Source organism: Miscanthus floridulus, chromosome 8, assembly GCF_019320115.1.
Source record: "Miscanthus floridulus cultivar M001 chromosome 8, ASM1932011v1, whole genome shotgun sequence".
Classification (NCBI taxonomy): domain Eukaryota; kingdom Viridiplantae; phylum Streptophyta; class Magnoliopsida; order Poales; family Poaceae; genus Miscanthus; species Miscanthus floridulus.
This window is the reverse complement of record NC_089587.1, coordinates 118,164,796-118,187,911: the sequence shown is the minus strand read 5'-3', so window position 1 is coordinate 118,187,911 and position 23,116 is coordinate 118,164,796. Positions and strand designations below refer to the sequence as shown.

General features: G+C 50.2%; 1 protein-coding gene across 1 annotated transcript; it reads left to right on the top strand.

The window, feature by feature from the left end:
- Nucleotides 1–3,966: 3,966 nt before the first annotated feature.
- On the top strand, nucleotides 3,967–23,064 carry LOC136473390 (mitogen-activated protein kinase kinase kinase NPK1-like). Its single transcript, XM_066471039.1, has 17 exons — nucleotides 3,967–4,531; nucleotides 4,624–4,665; nucleotides 4,782–4,847; nucleotides 4,925–5,035; nucleotides 5,123–5,203; nucleotides 5,286–5,363; nucleotides 5,732–5,814; nucleotides 6,399–6,480; nucleotides 6,556–6,656; nucleotides 20,876–20,915; nucleotides 21,007–21,066; nucleotides 21,149–21,198; nucleotides 21,288–21,426; nucleotides 21,548–21,760; nucleotides 21,852–22,171; nucleotides 22,365–22,432; nucleotides 22,538–23,064. The coding sequence occupies exons 1-17, from the start codon at nucleotides 4,079–4,081 to the stop codon at nucleotides 22,627–22,629; spliced, it is 2,079 nt and encodes a 692-aa protein (XP_066327136.1). The 5' UTR covers nucleotides 3,967–4,078; the 3' UTR covers nucleotides 22,630–23,064.
- The last annotated feature ends 52 nt before the right edge of the window (nucleotides 23,065–23,116 follow it).

The following is a 23,116-nucleotide window of genomic DNA, read 5'->3' as shown; positions in this document are numbered from 1 at the left end:
CTGAGGCTAGGATCAGGTATTGCCTGCCAGGCTATGATCCAAACAGACCTTAGTTCGTGCTTTTCCATTTTTCTAAATTACGTTACCAACAACAAACGCTCATATACATGCACGTGTATTCATTTTTATTAATCTATGTATCACTTAACCTTATGATCACAACCCCACTACCCTTATAATCACCTTCGAAAAACTGAGCCGATAGGTCTTGAGCCTGATGAATGAAATCATCAAATGTGTCTTGTTATCGATGGACACAACAGCTATAATGAAAAAATAGTACCACTAAATTCTAAATAAAGTCTACAAAAAATGTGAGCACTTGCGTAAAGTCAAGTACTTAAACTTGAACAGATAGGTTCATCATGAGTATTCTAACTAGTGGAGCTGCGCTTAGTTTACGCTTATTATACACATCCATGTCATCGTACAGGAACATTCTCCATGACTCCCATAAGCAACTTTTGCTACGGTTACATTGTGAAGACCTACAATAACTTCCTCTATGGTAGACCCCCCTTGCTACGTCTTGATCAATATATTCATGCATCGTCTTCAATTCTATGAATATGACCAAATTATTACATGTTGTAAGTTCCATTGTTATTCATCCATTATGAAGAAGGCTAAATGCCTGTTTGTTTCAGCTGCCAGCCAGAAGCTAGAAGCCAAAACAAACAACCCAATTGTGTTGAGCTAGTTTTTTTTTATTTTTTTTAGAAAACTATCTTATGAGGAAATGAACTAAAAGCTAAAAAGTATGTTGAGAGGAGTTTTTTTCTGGTTTTTGGTGTCATGAGAAACGAAAAATTATTACAAAAGAAAAAAATCCAACAGCGAGAAAGCCAACTTTTAATCCAACACCCAAAAGTTGCAACTCAAAATCATTCAAAATCTAGAATTTTCAAACGACTCCAGATGTTGACATGATCTATACAAAGTTATAATTGTCAACACGATCTACATTGGTGGAAGTAATTGACCATGCGACATGAATTTTTTAGAATTGAGCCTAAAAGTTAATGTACGAGTCGTATGATATTGAGCTATAGATTCTAGAACAAAATTGGATTGCTATAACACGACCGTGAGTTGGAAGCTACAATCCATAGATATAAATATTGAGTGAAGCCCATTTTACTTTGCCGAAACTTGTTATGAAGTAGGAAAAACTCCCATAAACTAGAGAAGTAGAAAATCATACACCATCAACTCTTAAAACTGTTTTTTCAAGGTGGTTTTGCTGAAAAATAGAGATCCCATACCACTTAACTTTGAAATCCACAAAAATATGACCCTTGGTTGTTCAAGTGGTTTCCAAGATGATTTTACTGATGTGGCTTGGCCTCACATGTCAAAATATTCTAACCCTCATTTTACCTTGGTTTTTAGACACTCACATGTTTTTTTGCTACGTCACCCATTTTACGTCCATTTGCAAGCCTCATTTCTTTCTCTCCATACAGTGGGTATACTAGTGAAAGGAGGGTTTGAGGAGAATGATCGGTGGGTTTGGCTAGTATTTAAGTGAAAAGAAAGGGAGGGGGCCTTGGGATGCATGAAGGAGAGAGATGCTTACATGTTGGCCCTATGTAATTTACTAATTTGTATGATTTTGAGAGTTGAGGGGTGTATATTGTCTGTTTTTTTTAGCAAAACCACATAGGGAAACCACTTTGACCGTTGTTAGGGGTTGATTTGTTCGGTTTTGAATTTTGGGGTGTATAACACATGCTTTTTGAGCTCAAGTTTTTTAAAACATTAGGACAACTTCATATATATTATCCTCCTCCTTATCTCATGATGACCATGTATTTGAAGATAATTGTCGAACACACATTAACACTACATGAACATCGCAGGAAAATAACATAGAACATCATATGTATACTACATAAGCATCATATATATCATGAAATAAAAAAAAATAAAAAAATAAAATTAGTGAAGTAATTAATTATAGTTAAAAAGAAAGAAAATGCTACCGAACATCACAAATACATCGTAGAACATCTCATTAACACTACATGAACATCACTAAAATATAGTATAGAACATCATATGTATAATACATGAACATCACAAATACCATAAAAATGCAAAATAAAATAATAAAATTAGTGAAGTAATTAATTAGGGTCAAATAAGAAGAAGAAGAAGAATGCTACCGAACATCACAAAATATATCCTAAAACATCGTTGTATGCTTACTGAACATCACAAAGTACAATAGTAGAACATCACATTTATACTCGCGGACATAAAAAAAAATATATGATAGAACATTACATATATACTACATGAACATCACGTGTGTCTGTAATTAAAAAAGTAAAACATAAAATTATAAATAGAAAAAAGAAATAAAAAAATAAAATACAAAAATAGCAAAAAGAAACAAAAAGAATAATAAAAGACCACCGAAAAAGAAAATGAAAAAAAGAAAGGAAAGGAAAAAGAAATAAAAGGAAAATAAAAAGAAATAAAAGTTGAAAAGAAATAAAAATAAAAAAGAATAAAAGATGACAAAAAAACGGAACACAAAAAATAAAAGAGAAAATAAAAATAAAAAAGAAATAGTGGAAAGGAAAGAAAAAGAAATAGAAAAAAAGGAAAACAGCGTACCTGTGAGGCCTTCCTGTGGCCAATTGGGCCGAAATAATCAAAGTGGGGAGGGCCGGGGGGGGGGGGGGGGGGGGGGGTTCCCTCTGTCTTTGTCAGCCTAAATCAATTCCAGTTTCAACCTTTCAACCCGAACCGTTAACTGTTAATGCAACAAGTATGAGGAAGACACCTACAAGCAAACATGAGGCTAGTGCCGGATAAAATACTCGTGGCTCGCTAACTTGCTCGACTCATGGCCGGCTCAGCTCTGCTCGACTCGGTTCGTTTTAACTTTTTTTACGAGTTGAGCTGTAAGTCTAGCTCGCTATTTTAACAAGACAGCTCGCGAGCTGCTCATGAGCTGAGGCCTATCAGTCCACGACCATGAATTCAGAAGATGATGATGTTGACCTAGAAGTGTACACCTATTTTATTAGTATGTAATCCTTATTTTCAACTGTTTGATATGAATTTTAATTTTATAATTATTGTGGTACTTAAATATTGATTTTATGGCTTGTTTTTCAAGGAGAAGAAGATGATACTGACATTGAATCTGTGGACTTTTTTAAGTTTGTGGTGATAAGCAACTAGTTAGTATGCTGGAACTACATAATCATGGATGGAACAGCTATGTTGCATGGTTGATACTTTTGATGAACCTGATATGTATTAATCATATATAGTTGCATAATGATGGACGTCGCCTTCTGAAATTAATGTAGCATAAACATTATAAATATGTATGTTCTATTTTTTTAATAGCTCATTGAGCTAAACGAGTCAGCTCGAGCTGGATAACGAATCGAGCAGAGTTGCCCCTCTGACTTATAATATTAATGAGCCGAGCTGGCTCCGTGTCCGGCCCTACACGAGGCTAACGGGGAGGTTGATGAGGGCTAACGGGGAGGTTGATGAGGAACATTCAGAGTGTGGACAAAAGTTTATTGCATTGGCTTTTTCATCAGTGGTACTCTCCGCCAGTGATAATTTTCATTACTTTTGTCGTAGGATTATCTTGGGGACTGGTCAAATTCTATAAGTGATTGTGTTGTATAATTACCCAATAAATTTAGTCTGATTCAATGAAACTGGATATTCTTCCATTATCTGGGGGAAAAAATCTCGTGGTCTGTGTTGTGTGTGCTTATGAATGTGGTATGCCATTCATGGACTATTTGGGTCCATTTTGAGATTTGGGCCACCTATGCAAAGCCTTTAAGCCCACTATGCCCGCAAACCCAAATCCCCGTGCATCCCTAGTCCCGTCCCAACGGTCGGGTCGGGAGTCGGGACGGTCATTTCCGTCCAACCCCAAGTCCCCCACCCCAAGATTTTCAAAATCCCCGAGCCACAGCGGCACAGCGCAGAGAAGCGACGGAGCAAAGAGGAATCTCCGCCGAATCCCCAATCCTCCACTCGATCCGATCCCCCAAACCCACCCCGCTCGTCGCCGCCGACGGCGGGGCACACCATGCGGCGCGACGATGCAGGCGGCGGCGGGTTCCACGAGCTGTTCGACTCCGTGCGCCGCTCCATCTCCTTCCGCGCGGGCGCCGCTGCCGTCGACGAGCCCTCCCCCCCTCTCTCCTCCTCGTCTGCCGCGGCGGGCGGTGCTGGGGGCCTCAGGGAGCGGATCAGCAACCGCCTACGCAGGTCGCGAGGGATGGGGTTGCTCGGCATGGCGGCCAAGGGCGCCTCGCCCACGCGCCGCCTCCTGCCGCCACCGTCGCCGTCGCCGCCCCCGCTCGTGGCCGCGGCCTCGGCCTCCGACGGATGTGGCAGGGTAGGGGGAGAAGGAAGCGGCGGAGGAGAGGAGAACCCGCCGATCCGGTGGCGGAAGGGCGACCTCATCGGGAGTGGCGCGTTCGGGCAGGTGTACCTCGGCATGGACCTCGACTCCGGCGAGCTCCTCGCTGTCAAGCAGGTCGGTAGGCTTCCATCTCGAAGCTAGGACTTTTGAACCGAGGAAACTTTTTGGGCGATTTGATGGATCTCGTGTTGTTTTGTCCGTGGCAGGTTCTGATTGGAAGCAGCAACGCGACAAGAGAGAAGGCCCAGGTGAGTACTTTTGCTCTCAATGCTTTGACTTTTATCTTTTGCCCATTTGTTCAAATTCGATTTAACTATTTACATATTCCACTCTAAAATGCTTATACGGGGGTCTTTTTGACTAGGCACATGTAAGGGAGCTCGAGGACGAAGTGAAGATGCTTAAGAACCTCTCCCACCCTAATATTGTTGTAAGCACATTGCCATTTAACATTGTTGGCCTTTCTTTTAGCTGCGGTTTTTGATCTATGTGGTGTTGTTTGATCAGAGGTATATTGGGACGGCGCGGGAGGAAAACACACTAAATATTCTGCTGGAATTTGTTCCTGGAGGCTCGATCCAGTCACTACTTGGGAGGCTTGGATCATTCCCGGAGGCTGTAAGTATTACATATTATGTATGTACTGTTACTTTGATGAGTGGACCAGTGAAGAGTATGTTTTGATTCAGTTTATTTCTTTATCAGGTCATCAGGAAATATACTAAACAGCTTTTGCATGGACTGGAATATTTGCATCGCAATGGAATCATACACAGGGATATAAAGGCAAGAAAATTTCTCCTGTTATACAAATTGTGTGTCCATAATTGCTTTTGATGATGTAACTTGTTATTTTGTCATATTCCAGGGCGCAAATATACTTGTTGATAACAAAGGTTGCATTAAGTTAGCAGATTTTGGAGCATCTAAGCAAGTAGAAAAGTTGGTAAGTAGACACATCAGTTAATTTCCAAATGTGCCTTACATTGTTTAATTTTGTCATTTGAAGCCGCTCTACGATGTGGCGGGTCTAAATTTAACACTATTTAAAAATGTCCTAAGTTTCAAACTTGCATATAGTTTATCAATGTTTTATGCTCCAATAAAATGACAAAACGAAATTGTAGTACAACCTGTCACAAAGACATAAAACCATGTGAGGCATCTAAAAGGGTGAAAACAGAAACATTTTCCTGTCTCTTGCTTTTATGTTAATCATTCATTCATGACCTTTTACCCTCGGTCATCCGTCTATCATATATCATGTGCTTTATCCTTCAATACAACTGTATTTCCATGCTTGTCTTCTGCTAGGCAACTGCAACTGCTGCCAAGACGATGAAAGGTACCCCATATTGGATGGCACCAGAAGTCATTGTTGGAAGCGGTCACAATTGGTAAGCCCATGAATCTCTTTTGTCTTCATCAATGTGTATTAGAAAAAGCAATTTTGCACCTCATCTGTGGGTATTGTTTTAAGAATTAAGAATAACATATGATCTCTGTGAACTAAGGGCTCGGTAACTGCATTGTGTTTCCATAATAAAATATATTGCATTCATCTATTTAGCTAATTTTGATTTTCTCTGTGTAAGCGGGCCTGGTGCAAGCGGTAGAGTCTTACCGCCTGTGACCGGAAGGTCCCGGGTTCGAGTCGCGGTCTCCTTGCATTGCACAGGTGAGGGTAAGGCTTGCCACTGACACCCTTCCCCAGACCCCGCACAGAGCGGGAGCTCTCTGCACTGGGTACGCCCATCTATTTAGCTAATTTTGATTTTCTCTGTGTAATTGAACCACATTTGTAGTTCATTTACTTAATGGAAAAGTCCTGTGCATATGTTCTCTAAGTTTTCATGTTAATTTGTTGCTCAAAATTAGTTGCATGAGTATATGTGGCTTATGGTTTGCAGTAGATAGGACAGTTTCTGTTGCTTCAAACTTTGTTATCCTTTAAATTAATACTTATTATCCATTGGTGCAGTTCTGCTGATATCTGGAGTGTTGGGTGCACGGTAATTGAAATGGCAACAGGCAAACCCCCATGGAGCCACGAATATCAAGAGGTAATTTGCAGAATCTGTTTATCTCATGGAAGCTGTAGACATCGATTATTCTTAACCTTCACTAAATATTTCCAGGTTTCTCTTCTTTATTATGTTGGGACAACAAAATCACACCCACCGATACCAGAACATCTCTCTACAGAAGCCAAGGATTTTCTGTTAAAATGCTTACAAAAGTACAATTCTGATGCTTTATACCTCTGTCTCGATAAATGATAACTAGTGCTGTATTCCTTATCATAAACGAAAATGCAATACCAACTGCTTTGACATGTAGTCGAATATTGAAACTTGTTATACTCAGGAATGTCTACTGCCAGCTTATACAATCTTTGTAAATAAACATAAGAAGCCTTTTGTTGCAGTGCTTGTTTTATAACTTATTGGTGATATACTTTAGCTGATCAGTTATGTTTGCAATTATATATGGAGATAAAGCTACTACCATAACTCATAACTTTGGTTTTTGTGTCCGCCTTGTTAGTCGCTGAATTCTTACTCTCATCGAGAGAGGATGACACTAGGAGTTAGGGCAATTTTCTGGTTTATTTCTCACACAAAATGCCATGCCAACCTGAGGGGTCGGGGATACATATTTATAGGCTGCTAGCCAGCCAAGCATATGTCAAGATGCCAAGCATATGCCAAGATGCTATATGCCAAGATGCCAAGTATATGCCAAGATGCTAGTCCTAGATGATGTCCTAGATGCTAGTCCAAGATGCCACATAGAGACTTATCCATCATTCTCTCCCTAAGTCTTGTGCGTCGTCTTGTGGGAGAGTTGAACCATCCTGGTCCTGGAGCAGAGCTCAAGGAACTTGATCCTCCCAAGAGGCTTGGTAAGCAGGTCCGCAAGCTGGTCCTTGGTGTTGATATAACTCGCCTTGATGCTCCCTTCTTCCAAACAGCCTCGGATGAAGTGGTACCTCACCCGGATGTGCTTACTCCGTTCATGGAAAACGGGGTTCTTTGCCAGGGCCAGAGTGGACTTGCTGTCCATTCTGAGCACCACCGCTCTAGTGTCTCTGCCGAGGAGATCACCAAGCAGTCGAGCGAGCCAGAGCGCCTGAGTCGAAGCGGTGGAGGCCGCTATGTACTCGGCCTCGCAGCTGGATAGGGCCACCACTTGCTGCTTGACCGACTGCCAGCTAACGAGGCACTTGCCGAGGAGGAAGAGGATTCCGCTCGTGCTCTTGCTGGTGTCGATGTCGCCGGTGTGGTCGCTGTCGCTGTACCCAACGAAGTGTGCCGTCTCAGGGCACCTAGGGTAGTAGAGGCCGTGGTCGAGAGTCCCCGCAACGTAGCGGATGATCCTCTTCACAGCCTGCTGATGCTCCGTCGTCGGTCGCTGCATGAATCGACTAACGTAGCCGACGGAGAATACCAAGTCCGGCCGTGTGTGGGCGAGGTAGCGAAGGCTCCCCACAAGACGTCGGTACTGCGTAGCATCCACCTCCTCTGTCGTGCTATCGCGGCTCAGCTTCAGCCTCTCATCCATCGGAGTGAGAGCTGGGTTGCAGTCGGTGAGCCCAGCTAGCTCAACGATGCGCTTGGCGTAGGCGGTCTGTCGAAGCGTGATCCCGAAGTCATCCTGGTGCACCTCGATTCCCAGGTAGAAGGAGAGAGGCCCCAGGTCACTCATCTGGAAGGTGGCCTTCATCTCTTCCTTGATTGCCGCCACCTCCGCATTATTGGTGCCGGTGATCACCAAGTCGTCGACGTAGACACCCACCAGCAGAGCATTTCCTCAACTGCCCCGTCGGTAGATGGCCGCCTCGTGCGGGCTTTGCTCGAAGCCCATCCCCTTTAGCGTGGAATCCAACTTGGCATTCCACGTCCTCGGTGCCTGCCGCAAGTCATAGAGGGCCTTGCGCAGGCGGAGCACCTTGCCCTCCTTGCCGGGGATCGCAAATTCCGACGGCTGGTGCACGTAGACCTCCTCCTTCAAGTCGCCATTAAAGAACGCTGACTTGACGTTCATGTGATGAACACGCCAGCCCTCCTGGGCAGCTAGCACAAGGAGGAGTCGCACGGACTCCATCCGTGCCACGGGAGCAAAGGCGTCGTCGAAGTCAACCCCCTCGTGCTGCACGAAACCTCGTGCCACCAAGCGAGCCTTGTGCTTGATGATGGCGCCGGCTTCATCCCTCTTCAGCTTGTACACCCACTTAAGGGTGATCGTGCGGTGACCACGAGGAAGGTCAGCAAGCTCCCAGGTGTGGTTCTTCTCAACCGCATCCATCTCCAATTGCATCGCGGTGCGCCATGTCGCGTGTCTCTCGGCCTCTGCAAACGATCGAGGCTCGCCGTCGTCACACGCAAGGTGCAACTGCGCCTCCAGGTCGTGAGGCACCAGTCCCGGCACCGGCTGGTCGTCGAGAAGGTTCTCCATCGTACGGTACCGCAACGGCTCGCCGTCGTGGTACACGTCGATGCGCTCCTCGTCGTGAGAAAGCGGAGTAGCGAGCTCAACCGAGCTGTGCTCGACACGAGCTGGTGTTGGAGTAGACGTGTCCGGAGAGGTGCCTGCCGGTGCTGGAGTCCGTGGTGGTGCCGGTTGTGGTGGAGCCGACGAAGAACTCATCGCAGCCGAGGTCCTAGCTGAAGAGCGTGGTGCTGTCGGAGTAGCAGGCGCCGGGGTCGGTGTGTTAGTCGCTGAATTCTCACTCTTGGAAGTAGCAGAATTCTTACTCTCATCGAGAGAGGATGACACTAGGAGTTGAGACAATTTTCTAGTTTATTTCTCAATGCCATACCAACCCGATGGGTTGGGGATACATATTTATAGGCTGCTAGCCAGCCAAACATATGCCAAGATGCTAGTCTAAGATGTTGTCCTAGATGCTAAGATGCTGTCCTCTAGATGCTAGTCTAAGATGCTATCCTAGATACTGTCCTCTAGTCTTAGATGCTGTCCTAAAAACACAAAGACCACAACAGCCCCACAAAGACCACAACACCACAACAGCCCCACAAAGACCACAACAGCCATTCTCCCCCTAAGTCTTGTGCGTCGTCTTGTGGGAAAGTTGAACCATCCCGGTGCTGGTGCAGAGCTCAAGGAACTTAATCCTCCCAAGGGGCTTGGTGAGCAGGTCCGCAAGCTGGTCCTTGGTGTTGATGTATTTCGCCTTGAAGCTCCCTTCCTCAAGACAACCTCGGATAAAGTGGTACCTCACCCGGATGTGCTTGCTGCGTTCATGGAAGACGGGGTTCTTTGCCAGGGCCAGAGCGGACTTGTTGTCCACCCTGAGCTCCACCGCTCTAGTGTCTCTACCGAGGAGATCACCAAGCAGTCGAGCGAGCCAGAGCGCCTGAGTCGAAGCGGAGGAGGCCGCTATGTACTCGGCCTCGCAGCTGGACAGGGCCACCACCTGCTGCTTGACCGACTGCCAGCTAACGAGGCACTTACCGAGGAAGAAGAGGATCCCGCTCGTGCTCTTGCTGGTGTCGCTGTCGTCGACGTGGTCGCTGTCGTTGTACCCGACGAAGTGTACCGCCCTAGGGCACCTAGGGTAGTAGAGGCCGTGGTCGAGAGTCTCCGCAGCGTAGCGGATGATCCTCTTCACAGCCTGCTGGCGCTCCGTTGTCGGTCGCTGCATGAACCGACTAACGTAGCCGACGGAGAATGCCAGGTCTGGCCGTGTGTGAGCGAGGTAGCAAAGGCTCCCCACAAGACGCCGGTACTGCGTAGCGTCCACCTCCTCCGTCGTGCTGTCGCGGCTCAGCTTCAGCCTCTCCTCCATCGGAGTGAGAGCTGGGTTGCAGTCGGTGAGCCCAGCTAGCTCAACGACGCGCTTGGGTAGGCGGTCTGTCGAAGCGTGATCCCAGAGTCATCCTGGTGCACCTCGTTTCCCAGGTAGAAGGAGAGAGGCCCCCGGTCACTCATCTGGAAGGTGGCCTTCATCTCTTTATTGAATGCCGCCACCTCCACATCCTTGGTGTCGGTGATCACCAAGTCGTCGACGTAGACATCCACCAGTAGAGCATTACCTCCACTGCTCCGTCGGTAGATGGCCCCCTCGTGCGGGCTTTGCTCGAAGCCCAACCCCTTTAGCGTGAAATCCAACTTGGCATTCCACGCCCTCGGTGCCTGCCGTAAGCCATAGAGGGCCTTGCGCAGGTGGAGCACCTTGCCCTCCTGAAAGGTCCTAATGGCTAGAGGGGGGTGAATAGCCTAATAAAAATTTCTACAACAACACTTAACCAAATGGTTAGACAATTATGAGGCGAAGCGAGTGTTGCGCTAGCCTACTCAAAATGCAAGCCACCTACCACAAATCTAGTTTAGATAGTGTTAATTCACACAAGAGCAATGACACTACCCTATGTTAGTGTGTTCTCAAAGGCTAACTAAAGAGCCACACCAACCAAGCATGCAAGCTCTCACAACTAGCTACACTAAAGAGCTTGTCAACTAGTTTGCGGTAAAGTAAAGAGAGTGATCAAGAGGGTTATACTGCCGTGTAGATGAATGAACCAATCAATCACGAAGATGAATAACAATGATGACCAATCACCTTGGAATCAATGATGAACACAATGATTTTTTACCGAGGTTCACTTGCTTGCCGGCAAGCTAGTCCTCGTTATGGCGATTCACTCACTTGGAGCTTCACGCGCTAATTGGCTTCACACGCCAAACCCTCAATAGGGTGCCGCACAACCAACACAAGATGAGGATCACACAAGCCACGAGCAATCCACTAGAGTACCTTTTGGCGCTCCGCCGGGGAAAGGTCAAGAACACCTCACAATCACCACGATCGGAGCCGGAGACAATCACCACCTCCGCTCAACGATCCTCGCTGCTCCAAGCCGTCTAGGTGGCGGCAACCACCAAGAGTAACAAGCGAAATCCGCAGCGAACCACGATCACTAAGTGCCTCTAGATGCAATCACTCAAGCAATGCACTTGGATCACTCCCAATCTCACTATGATGATGAATCAATGATGTAGATGAGTGGGAGGGCTTTGGCTTAGCTCACAAGGTTGCTATGTTAATGAAAATGGCCAAAGATGTGAGCCACAGCCGGCCATGGGGCTATAAATAGAGCCCCAATCAAATAGAGCCGTTATACCCCTTCACTGGGCAAAACGCGCTCTGACCGGACGCTCCGGTCATACTGACCGGACGCTGGCCCTCAGCGTCCGGTCGCCCGATGGACGCCACGCGTCACCAGCTTCAAACGCTGTTCGTCAGATTCCAACGGCTACGAAGCTGACTGGACGCTCCGGTCAAAACTGACCGGACGCTGAAGCCCCAACGTCCGGTCGTTTCCAGTAAGCTCCCCGAGGCATGTTTTTTTGACCGGACGCGTCCGGTCCACCTTGACCGGACGCAGACCAGCGTCCGGTGCTCAACCCTACCCACTGTGCCGTCTGACAGCTCGACCGGACGCAGCCTTTCAGCGTCCGATCGCTGAGTGACCCAGCGTCCGGTCAGTAGACCGACGCCAGCATCATTTCGATCAACTCCATTTCAACTCTAACTTCTTCACCCTTGCTCAAATGTGCCAATCACTAAGAATTTTGCATCCGGCGCAATAGAAAATAGACATTTCATTTTTCCAAAAGCGCCGAATGTGTTAGCATATTTTCACAAATATTTTCAAGGGTGTTAGCACTCCACTAGATCCTAAATGCATATGCAATGAGTTAGAGCATCTAGTGGCACTTTGATAACCGCATTCCGATACGAGTTTCATCTCTCTTAATAGTACGGCTATCAAACCTAAATGTGATCACACTCTTTAAGTGTCTTGATCACTTAAAACAAAATAGCTCCTATGATTTATACCTTTGCCTTGAGCTTTTTATTTTTCTCTTTCTTCATTTCAAGTTTAAGTCATTGATCATCGCCATGCCATCACCATTGTCATGCTATGATCTTCATTAGCTTCTTTTACTTGAAGTGTGCTACCTATGTCATGACCACTTGATAAACTAGGTTAGCACTTAGGGTTTCATCAATTCACCAAAACCAAACTAGAGCTTTAACCTCCTTGTCGGGGATCGCAAATCCCGACGGCTGGTGCACGTAGACCTCCTCCTTCAAGTCGCCGTTAAGGAACGCCGACTTGACGTCCATGTGATGAACACGCCAGCCCTCCTGGGCAGCTAGCGCAAGGAGGAGTCGCACGGACTCCATCCGTGCCACGGGAGCGAAGGCGTTGTCGAAGTCGACCCCCTCCTGCTGCATGAAACCTCGTGTCACCAAGCGAGCCTTGTGCTTGACGATGGCACCAGCTTCATCCCTCTTCAGCTTGTACACCCACTTAAGGGTGATCGCGCGGTGACCACGAGGAAGGTCAGCAAGCTCCCAGGTGCGGTTCTTCTCAAACGCATCCATCTCCAACTGCATCGCGGCGCGCCATGCCGCGTGTCTCTCGGCCTCTGCAAACGACCGAGGCTCGCCGTCGTCACACGCAAGGTGCAACTGCGCCTCCAGGTCGTGAGGCACCGGTCCCGGCACCGGCTGGTCGCCGAGAAGGTTCTCCATCGTACGATACCGCAGCGGAGTAGCGAGCTCAACCGGGCCGTGCTCGACACGAGCTGGTGGTGGAGTAGACGCGCCCGGAGTGGTGCCTGTCGGTTCTGGAGTGCATGGTGTTGTCAGCTGTGGTGGAGCCGGCGAAGAACTCATCGCAGCCGAGGTCCTGGCTGGAGAGCGTGGTGCTGTCGGAGTAGCAGGCGTCGGGGTCGGTGGAGGCTTGGGGACTGGGGTAGACGCGCTCGTCGAAGAAGAGCCGCCTACTCCCTCAGCTCCCTCGAAGTGGACGTACTCAGTGAAGACCTCCCCCAGCTCCCTCGAAGTGGACGTACTCGACAGTGAAGTCGTCGTACGTCGGAGCCGAGCTGTCGTCCACCGCCTTGTCCGACGTCCATCCTCGCCCTTCGTCGAACACAACGTCGCGCACCGTGCGCACACGCTGTGTCTTCGGGTCGGGGATGCGGTAGGCCTTCGAGCCCTCCGCGTAGCCGATGAACACTCCCGGAGTGCTCCTGTCGTCGAGCTTGCTGATGTGGCCAAGCTCTTTGGCGAACGCGAGGCAGCCGAAGACCCGCAAGTGGGAGACCGCCGGTTTACGACCATGCCAAGCCTCGTACGACGTCCTGCCATCGAGCGGCTTGGTAGGCGAGCGGTTGAGGATGTAGACGGCCGTCACCACCGCCTCTCCCTAGAAGACACCGGCATCCCCCTCTGCTTGAGGAGGGCCCGAGCCATCCCCACAACCGTCTGGTTGCGCCGCTCGACGACGTCGTTCTGCTACGGGCTGTACGGCGCGGAGTAGTGGCGCTGAATACCCTTGTCAGCGCAGTACGACGCGAATTCAGCAGCCGTGAATTCGCCGCCGTTGTCGGTGCACAGCACGCGCAGCTTGTGGCCGCACTCCGCCTCCGCAGCAGCCTGCACGCGCCTGATGGCGTCCGCAGCCTCTCCCTTGCTGCAGAGGACCATCACCCACATGTAGCGGGAGAGGTCGTCGACGAGCAACATGAAGTAGCGTCGTCCTCCCGGTGTGGCCGGTGTCACCGGGCCACACAAGTCCCCGTGCACAAGCTCGACCCTCTCCTAGGCTCGAAAGCTAGCCCGCTGTGGAAAGGGGAGTCGCCTCTGCTTCGTCAACACGTAGACGTCGCAGAGCTGCTCCACATGGTCGAGGCACGGTAGGTCTCGCACCATCTTCGTGGCACTGAGCCGCTTCAGGGCCTCAAAGTAAAGGTGCCCGAAACGCTCGTGCCACTGCCATGCCTCGTCGTCCCAACGAGCAGCGAGACAGAGGGGTTGTGCCACCTGCATGTTAAGGACGTAGAGTCGATTTGCACTTCTGGATACCTTGGCAAGAAGGCGACGACGACGATCCCAAATCCTCATGACTCCGTCCTCAACCGCCACGCGCGAACCGTTCTCATCCAGCTGTCCCAAGCTGATGATGGAGTTCCTCAACGTGGGGATGTAATAGACTCCGGTGAGCAGCCTGTGCTCACCAGACATGGTGGTGAAGATGACGGTGCCGACGCCCTTGATCTCCACGCCAGAGGCATCCCCAAACTTGACGGAGCCTCGGACGCTAGAGTCAAGCTCGGTGAAGAACTCCCGTCGACCGGTCATGTGATGGGTGGCGCCGGTGTCGAGGCACCACCCGTCAGTCTTGTCGTTGCTGGAGCTGTCGCCGAGGAGGGCGTGTGCTTTTGGCTCATCGAGGTGGAGGAGAGCCGCTGCGGCCGGTGCCGCTAGAGGTAGCTCAATGCTTGCATGTGCCATGAACAGAGCCGGCTCCTCCGCCTGTGCGACGTGGGCCTGGCCACGTCATGGCTGTCGGCAGTCCTTGGCCCAATGGCTGAGCTGGCCGCAGTTGCGGCAGGCGTCGTCTCGTGCCAGCTTGTGCTTGCCGGCGGTGCCGCCCTGGGCGCCTCCGCGGGCATCACCCTCGGCATGTCCTCGTGCCCCGGCCTAGGCGTCTCTGCGCGCCTTGCGTGGCTTGCCATGCTTGCGGCCGCTTGTCGCGGAAGAAGGCTCCCCCTTCTTCCGGTCACCTTGGCTGGCAAGCCACTGCTCCTGAGTGAGAAGGAGCTTCCCGCCAGTGGTGATGGGCTCCGAGAGAGACTGTGGCTCATCGCTGTCGACGACCTTGAGGCGACCTATCGCCTCCTCGATCGACATCGTGGAGAGATCCAGCAGGGACTCGATCGAGCGAGCCATCTGCTTGTACTTCTCGGGGACGCAGCGAAAGAGCTTTTCGACAGCTCTCCCCTCGCCGTAGGTGTCATCGCCGAACTGCACCATCTTCTGCAACAGAGTGTTGAGACGGAGAGCAAAGTCATCAACGTCCTCACCTAGCTTGAAGGCCAGGTTCTCCCACTCCTTGCGAAGTGCCTGCAGTGTGGACTTGCGGGCGCGGTCGCTGCCGATGCGTGCCGCAGCGATGGCGTCCCAAGCCTCCTTGGCAGTCCGCTTATTGGTAAGCGAGAACTGCATCTCGGGCGGGACTGCAGTGATGAGGGCATCCAGCGCCCGTTGATCTAGGTCGTAGTCGACGTCGCCGTATCGGACTGCCTCCCACATGGGCCGCACCTGGAGCTTTACCCTCATCACCGCAGCCCACTCGACCTAGTTGGTCTTGGTGAGGGTAGGCCACCCACCGTCGGACCGACGTCCCTGACAAACAGCCTAGAGCCCGTAGTAACCACGGTACCGATCCGGGGAGAGAGAGCCGCGCTGCCTGTGAAGGCCGCTCTCTTCATCGACCCGTCGGTACCGATCAGGGGAGAGAGAGCCACGCTCCCTGTGAAGGCCGCGCTCTCCATCGACCCGTCCGCCACCGTTGCCGTGCGCGCCTCCTCCAGGAGCGCCGCCGCCGTGCGCGCCTCCAGGAGCGCCACCGGCGCGTCCCCGCCTGTCTGGGCTGCCGCCACTCTCGTGGGCGTGCGTGGCTACCCCAGGAGCACCACCGCCGTGCGCGCCTCCTCCAGGAGCGCCGCCAGCGTGTCCGCGCCTGTCTGGGCTGCCGCCACGCTCGTGGGCGTGCGCGGCTGCCCACTGCGCCGCCCGTGCTCGCGCTGCCTCCCTCTCTAGCAGCTCGAGGTCCGTGTCGGCGGTGTCGTCAGCGGAAATGGAGCTGTCGATGCTGCCGCATAGAGCCTCAACCTCCGCCGCCGCCGCGCTCTGATACCACTTGTTAGTCGCTGAGTTCTCACTTTTGGAAGTAGCAGAATTCTTACTCTCATCGAGAGAGGATGACACTAGGAGTTGAGACAATTTTCTGATTTATTTCTCAATGCCATACCACCCGAGGGGATAGGGATACATATTTATAGGCTGCTAGCCAGCCAAGCATATGCCAAGATGCTAGTCTAAGATGCACGTCTAAGATGCTGTCCTAGATGCTAAGATGCTATCATCTAGATGCTAGGCTAAGATGCTGTCCTAGATGCTGTCCTCTAGTCTAAGATGATGTCCTATGCTGTCCTAAAAACACAAAGACCACAACAGCCTCACAAAGACCACAACAGCCCCACAAAGACCACAACAGCCAGACTTATCCATCACGGTGGAGGCTCGGGGACTGGGGTAGACGCGCTCGTTGAAGAAGAGCTGCCTACTCCCCCAACTTCCTCGAAGTGGACGTACTCGACAGTGAAGTCATCGTACGTCGGAGCCGAGCCATCGTCCACCGCCTTGTCCCACGCCCATCCTCGTCCTTCGTCGAACACAACGTCGCGCGCCGTACGCACACGTTGTGTCTTCGAGTCGAGGATGCGGTAGGCCTTCGAGCCCTCCGCGTAGCTGATGAACACTCCCATAGTGCTCTTGTCGTCGAGCTTGCTGATGTGGCCAAGCTCTTTGGCGAACGCAAGGCAGCCGAAGACCCGCAAGTGGGAGACCGCCGGCTTACGCCCATGCCAAGCCTCGTACGACGTCCTGCCGTCGAGCGCCTTGGTAGGCGAGCGGTTGAGGATGTAGATGGCCGACACCACCGCCTCTCCCCAGAAGACACCCGGCATCCCCCTCTGCTTGAGAAGGGCCCGAGCCATCCCCACAATCGTCTGGTTGCGCCGCTCGACGACACCGTTCTGCTGCGGGCTGTACGGCGCGGAGTAGTGGCGCTGAATGCCCTCATCAGCGCAGTACGACGCGAATTCAGTCGCCGTTGTCGGTGCGCAGCACGCGCAGCTTGCGGCCGCACTCCGCCTCCGCAGCAGCCTGCGAGCGCCTGATGGCGTCCGCAGCCTCTCCCTTGCTACCGAGGACCATCACCCACATATAGCGGGAGAGGTCGTCGACGACCAGCAGGAAGTAGCGTCATCCTCCCGGTGTGGCCGGTGTCACCGGGCCACACAAGTCGTCCCCGTGCACAAGCTCGAGCCTCTCCTTGGCTCGAAAGCTCACCTGCTGGGGAAAGGGGAGTCGCCTCTGCTTCGTCAACACGCAGACGTCGCAGAGCTGCTCCACATGGTCGAGGCACGGCAGGCCTCGCACCATCTCCGTAGCACTGAGCCGCTTTAGGGCCTCGAAGTGAAGGTGCCCGAAGCGCTCGTGCCACTGCCACGCCTCGTCATCCCGACAAGCAGCGAGACAGAGGGGTTGTGCCATCTGCATGTTAAGGACGTAGAGTCGATTTGCGCTTCTGGATACCTTGGCAAGAAGGCGGCGACGACGATCCCAAATCCTCATGACTCCATCCTCAACCACCACGCACGAACCGTTCTCATCTAGCTGTCCTAAGCTGATGATAGAGTTTCTCAACGCGGGGATGTAGTAGAGTCCGGTGAGCAACCTATGCTCACCAGACATGGCGGTGAAGATGACGGAGCCGACGCCCTTGACCTCCACGCCGGAGGCATTCCCAAACTTGACGGAGCCTCGGACGCTAGAGTCAAGCTCGATGAAGAACTCCCGTCGACCTGTCATGTGATGGGTGGCGCCGGTGTCGAGGTACCACCCGTCAGTCTTGTCGTTGCCGGAGCCGTCGCCGAGGAGGGCGTGTGCTTTTGGCTCGTCAAGGTGGAGGAGAGCCGCTGCGGCCGGTGCCGCTGGAGGTAGCTCGATGCTTGCATGTGCCATGAACAGAGCCGGCTCCTCCTCCGCCTGTGCGACGTGGGCCTGGCCGCGTCGTGGCTGTCGACAGTCCTTGGCCCAATGGCCAAGCTGGCCGCAGTTACAGCAGGTGTCGTCTCGTGCCGGCTTGTGCTTGCCGTCGGCGCCGCCCTGGGTGCCTCCGCGGGCATCACCCTCGGCACGTCCTCGTGCCCCGGCCTGGGCGTCTCTGTGCGCCTTGCGCGGCTTGCCACGCTTGCGGCCGCTTGTCGCGGAAGAAGGCTCCCCATTCTTCCGGTCACCTTGGCAGGCAGCCCACTGCACCCGAGTGAGAAGGAGCTTCCCGCCAGTGGTGATGGGCCCTGAGAGAGACTGTGGCTCATCGCTGTCGACGACCTTCTTCCGCGACAAGCGGCCGCAAGCGTGGCAAGCCGCGCAAGGCGCACAGAGACTGTGGCTCATCGCTGTCGACGACCTTGAGGCGACCTATTGCCTCCTCGATCGACATCGTGGAGAGATCCGGTAGAGACTCGATCGAGCGAGCCATCTGCTTGTACTTCTCGGCGACGCAGCGGAAGAGCTTTTCGATAGCTCTCTCCTCGCCGTAGGTGTCATCGCCGAACTGCACCATCTTCTGCAACAGAGTGTTGAGACGGAGAGCAAAGTCATCAACGTCCTCATCTGGCTTGAAGGCTAGGTTCTCCCACTCCTTGCGAAGTGCCTGCAATGTGGAGTTGCGGGCGCGGTCGCTGCCAATGCGTGCCGCAGCGATGCCATCCCAAGCCTCCTTGGTAGTCCGCTTGTTGGTAAGCGAGAACTGCATCTCGGACGGGACTGCAGCGATGAGGGCATCCAGCGCTCGTCAATCCTAGTCGTAGTCGACGTCGCCGTACCGGACTGCCTCCCACATGTGCCGCACCTGGAGCTTTACCCTCATCACCGCAGCCCAGTCGACGTAGTTGATCTTAGTGAGAGTAGGCCACCCACCGCCGAGGCCGACGTCCCTGACAACAGCCTGGAGCCCGTGGTAACCACGGTATCGATCCGGGGAGAGAGAGCCACGCTGTCTGTGAAGGCCGCGCTCTCCATCGACCCGTCTGCCACCGTTGCCGTGCGCGCCTCCTCCAGGAGCACCGCCGGCGCGTCCGTGCCTGTCTGGGCTGCCGCCGCGCTCGTGGGCGTGCGCGGCTGCCCACTGCGCCGCCCGCGCTCGCGCTGCCTCCCTCCCCAGCAGCTCGAGGTCCGCATCGGCGCTGTCGTCAGCAGAAACGGAGCTGCTGATGCTGCCGCGCAGAGCCTCGACCTCTGCTGCCGCTGCACACACTGCATCCGCCGCCGCCGCTGCTTCCGCCTCCGCTCTGGCTGCTGCCAGCTCCGCCGGTGCCAGCCTCGACGCCCATGCCGCCGCCGCAGCGGTCTCTGCCGCGGCAAGTTCGGCTTCCTGCTCGAAGCGACCGAGCGCTGAGACTGCCCTGCGGACATGACACGCTACCGGGAGGCTGCTGCGTGGGGAGAGGGCCGCTTCAACGCAGAGGGAGAGGAGTGAGTAGGAGTGGCCGGAGCTGTTGCTGCTCCCAGCTGGGGCTGTTGCGTGGCTGGGAAATGAGATGAGCTGGAGATGCTCAGGCTACAGGATAGTACGGCTCCGATACCAGTTGTTAGTCGCTGAATTCTTACTTTTGGTAGTAGTAGAATTCTTACTCTCATCGAGAGAGGATGACACTAGGAGTTGGGGCAATTTTCTGGTTTATTTCTCACACAAAATGCCATGTCAACCTAAGGGGTTAGGGATACATATTTATAGGCTGCTAGCCAGCCAAGCATATGCCAAGATATCAAGCATATGCCAAGATGCTAGTCCTAGATGTTAAGATGCTGTCCTAGATACTAGTCCTAGATGCTGTCAAAGATGCCACAGAGACTTATCCATCACGCCTTTTGAAATTTGATTACCGAAATATTCAAAAAGTAACTTACAAAAAATTACACACCTTTGTTGAAATTATCACAAACACACTTTTAAACCAAAGGTACAATACTAGATTTCCATTTGCATAATGTAAACTAAACAATATACCCACTGTCTAGGATGACATCTGAAAAGGACATAGTAGATTTATTTGCATAGCTGTTTTGCATGATAGTAAAAACTAGTTAATGTTGTATATTAGATTTGCAGAAGTTAAATGCATCAATAATCTGAGAATGGAATATACTACAGCTTTATTATCACACTGATTTGCCCTTGTGACAGTTTCGATCTTTACATTGCCTGGTTTGCTCAGCATGGGGTATTCTTGTGCTGCAAACTCTTTTTAAGTATTTGTGTGTTTCACTTCTTTTTTGTTACATACTTTGATCTCTTGAATGCGAAAAAGGTGTTCTTTTTCACTTGTTGCCATAGGGTTTCGAGGAGAGGCATGGATGCATCTTTGTAAAGTGTCTCTAGATCATTTACTAAACCTTCATTTCACCACAAGACTTAATTCTCTATTCATTGGTGACTAAGATTAAAGCTGGGCACAATTTCAATGAAGCATGTGATGATCTCTAGCTTTTTCTTAACAAGTATGCACATGTACAAACACAATTTTTTTTAAAGAATGGAGAGCATATAGAATAAGACCATTGGATTCTAGGTCTAGCACCGATTTTGTTATCTGTGAGGTAATGATGTGTTGTCCAATCAACATCTGTTGATACTTGATACATGACATCTTTAGAGATCATTGGTAAATTTATGGCCCAGACAAATCAGTATAGTTTTCCCATTTTTGGAAATTGTAAATCATAAAAGACTCCACTCATAAATGATTCCACTCTCAAGCACATTCACTATCTTATTTCAGGGAACCAGAAATGAGATCTGTTGCATCAGACTTGTTGCAGGTATTGCACAATAGATTTCCTGCACTAATGACAGTGGCATTTCACAGTATTATACTTTGAGAAGAGCAACACCTTAAAAATATTTTTGCAGCACCCATTTGTTACAGGAGTATTGGAAGATTTTTGTCAGCTTAATCATGCTGCACCCAAGGTTCGATTATCAGAACTAATTTCATTCTCTTTTCTCACTTCTTTGACCTAAAATAGCAATCTAAACAACTAAGTACTCACAGGAAACCTCCAAAAACGAGCTTCCTTCTTATGTAGTGCCTACTGTTGACTCGTAAGTGATTCCTTGTGTAATATGTATTCTTGAACTTGGTAGACTGTCTGCTTTCAGTTTTATACTGAGCAACTTCAACTTTTCAATAGGGACTTGAGTCGCCCTGGCAAGCTACGCAATCTGAATTCTTACAAGTCATCAGACACCAGGCCATTATGGGATCTGCAATGCAATGATGATGACATTTGTGAGTTTGCTGACAAAGATGATGTCCCAATGGTTGGATCTGTAAGAGAACAAGCTATTCTAAATTTTCACTTGAGGCTTTACTTTTGGCTAGTGTCACTGCTAAATTTTAAATCGCCTAAGTGGTGTCCTTACAGCTGTGTGATGTTTCTGCCAATTCCAGAGCTTCAATCCTATGTCTGAACCCGATGAATGGGAAAGCAAACTTGACATAAGCCCAGAGCAACAATTTATCGAGTCAAGGGAGTTTGGTGGATTAGCCAAACTCGCAGGAAGTCAGATGTCAGAAAATGACTTTACTTTCCCTTGCGAGGGAAGCTGTGAAGAGGACGATGAATTTACAGAATCAAAAATAAAGGAATTTCTGGAGGAAAAGGTGTTTATTATATTTGTGGCATTGCATTTCCAGCCCTTTTATTATTACTAGTAAACAGTAATTCATTTAATAAGCGTTTCATTCTTAACAGGCCACAGATCTAAAGAAATTACAGACACCTTTATATGAGTTCTACAACACAGTGAATGCTGGAGTTTCTCAAGGAGGTAGTGATGTTTGCCGAGCAAGCAATATAACTAGTCCCCAGTTACCCCCTCGAGCAATAAAGATGGTGGGTGGTGCAGCTTTAGAGCCAATTTGTGTTAATCTGAAAAATGCCAGTCCCAAGAGTTGCACAAGGCGCTTCTCAAGAAGCAGTGTGGAGAGCAGTCGTGTCTTGAGAGAAATAGCTTCACCTGAACTCAACAAACTTGATGGCCAGGTCCATGATGATACTGAAGACAATCCAAGGTTTGAGCAAAGCACATTGCTTATAGTGTGAAAGATTAAATTCCTTTGCAAATATGCTCGTGCAGAAAATATAGATAGAACTCAGCAATTCAATTTTTATAGCAGAAAAGCTCCCTCACTTATTTAACGGGGTATTTTGCTCCTGAGGTATTAGACAGCATATATTCTAACAGTTAAAAACTATTTTTGACAGCTTCAGCTTTTCGGAAATACAAAGGAAGTGGAAGGAAGAGTTAGACCAGGAACTTAAAAGAGAGCGAGGTGAATAAAAAGTTTCACTGATCTGCATTTCAATGAATTCTGCTCTGCCTACGTTGACGTTTTTTCTTTTCTTTGCTTAGTTTCACTTTTGAATTTGTTGTGCAGAGATGAGGTCGGGTGTCTATGGTAAAGAACCATCACCGTCCCCAAAGAGCCGGAGATTGACTGGAAAACGAGATCGCAGTCCTTTCTATTGAGTAGAGAATAAGAATACAATCCAGCAGGACTCGTATATTTGACTAACCGTACAATGTCAGCGATTGGTGGCCATTACTAGTACAGTGCAGTGCCTAACCTTCGTATGACCTGACAGAGTGACAGAACCTGATTAACGACCAAATCTTTTTGGTCCTAACAAGGTATAAATTAGTTTGAGCGATCCACTTCTAAGTGGACTGTGGAACGAAGGCTGTCATGATCTGCGATGCCTGCCTTCGCAACGCTTTATTGCCAGCATGAAATCATTGAGGTGGCAGTTTTTATGCAATATCAAGCTTCATGTGCCACAATTTGCGATTTTGGATGACAGTGTGTGCATGTTGTACAATTTTCTTCTCTCTTTTTTTTTTCTTTCTAAATTTTGTAAGCAGTCATGTGATGAGCCGTGTAATGCCAGTGGATGGAAAGTTTCCCTGATGACTGAGAATCCATTATTTGTTGCAGCAGAACTGTGAAAGTGTTGGC

Coding starts and splice junctions, on each gene's coding strand:
- LOC136473390 (XM_066471039.1), top strand. CDS start 4,079: ATGCGGCGCGACGATGCAGGCGGCGGCGGGTTCCACGAGCTGTTCGAC. Junction 21,199..21,287: donor GTAGTGCCTACTGTTGACTC/GTAAGTGATTCC, acceptor ACTTTTCAATAG/GGACTTGAGTCGCCCTGGCA. Junction 21,761..21,851: donor AGGAATTTCTGGAGGAAAAG/GTGTTTATTATA, acceptor CATTCTTAACAG/GCCACAGATCTAAAGAAATT.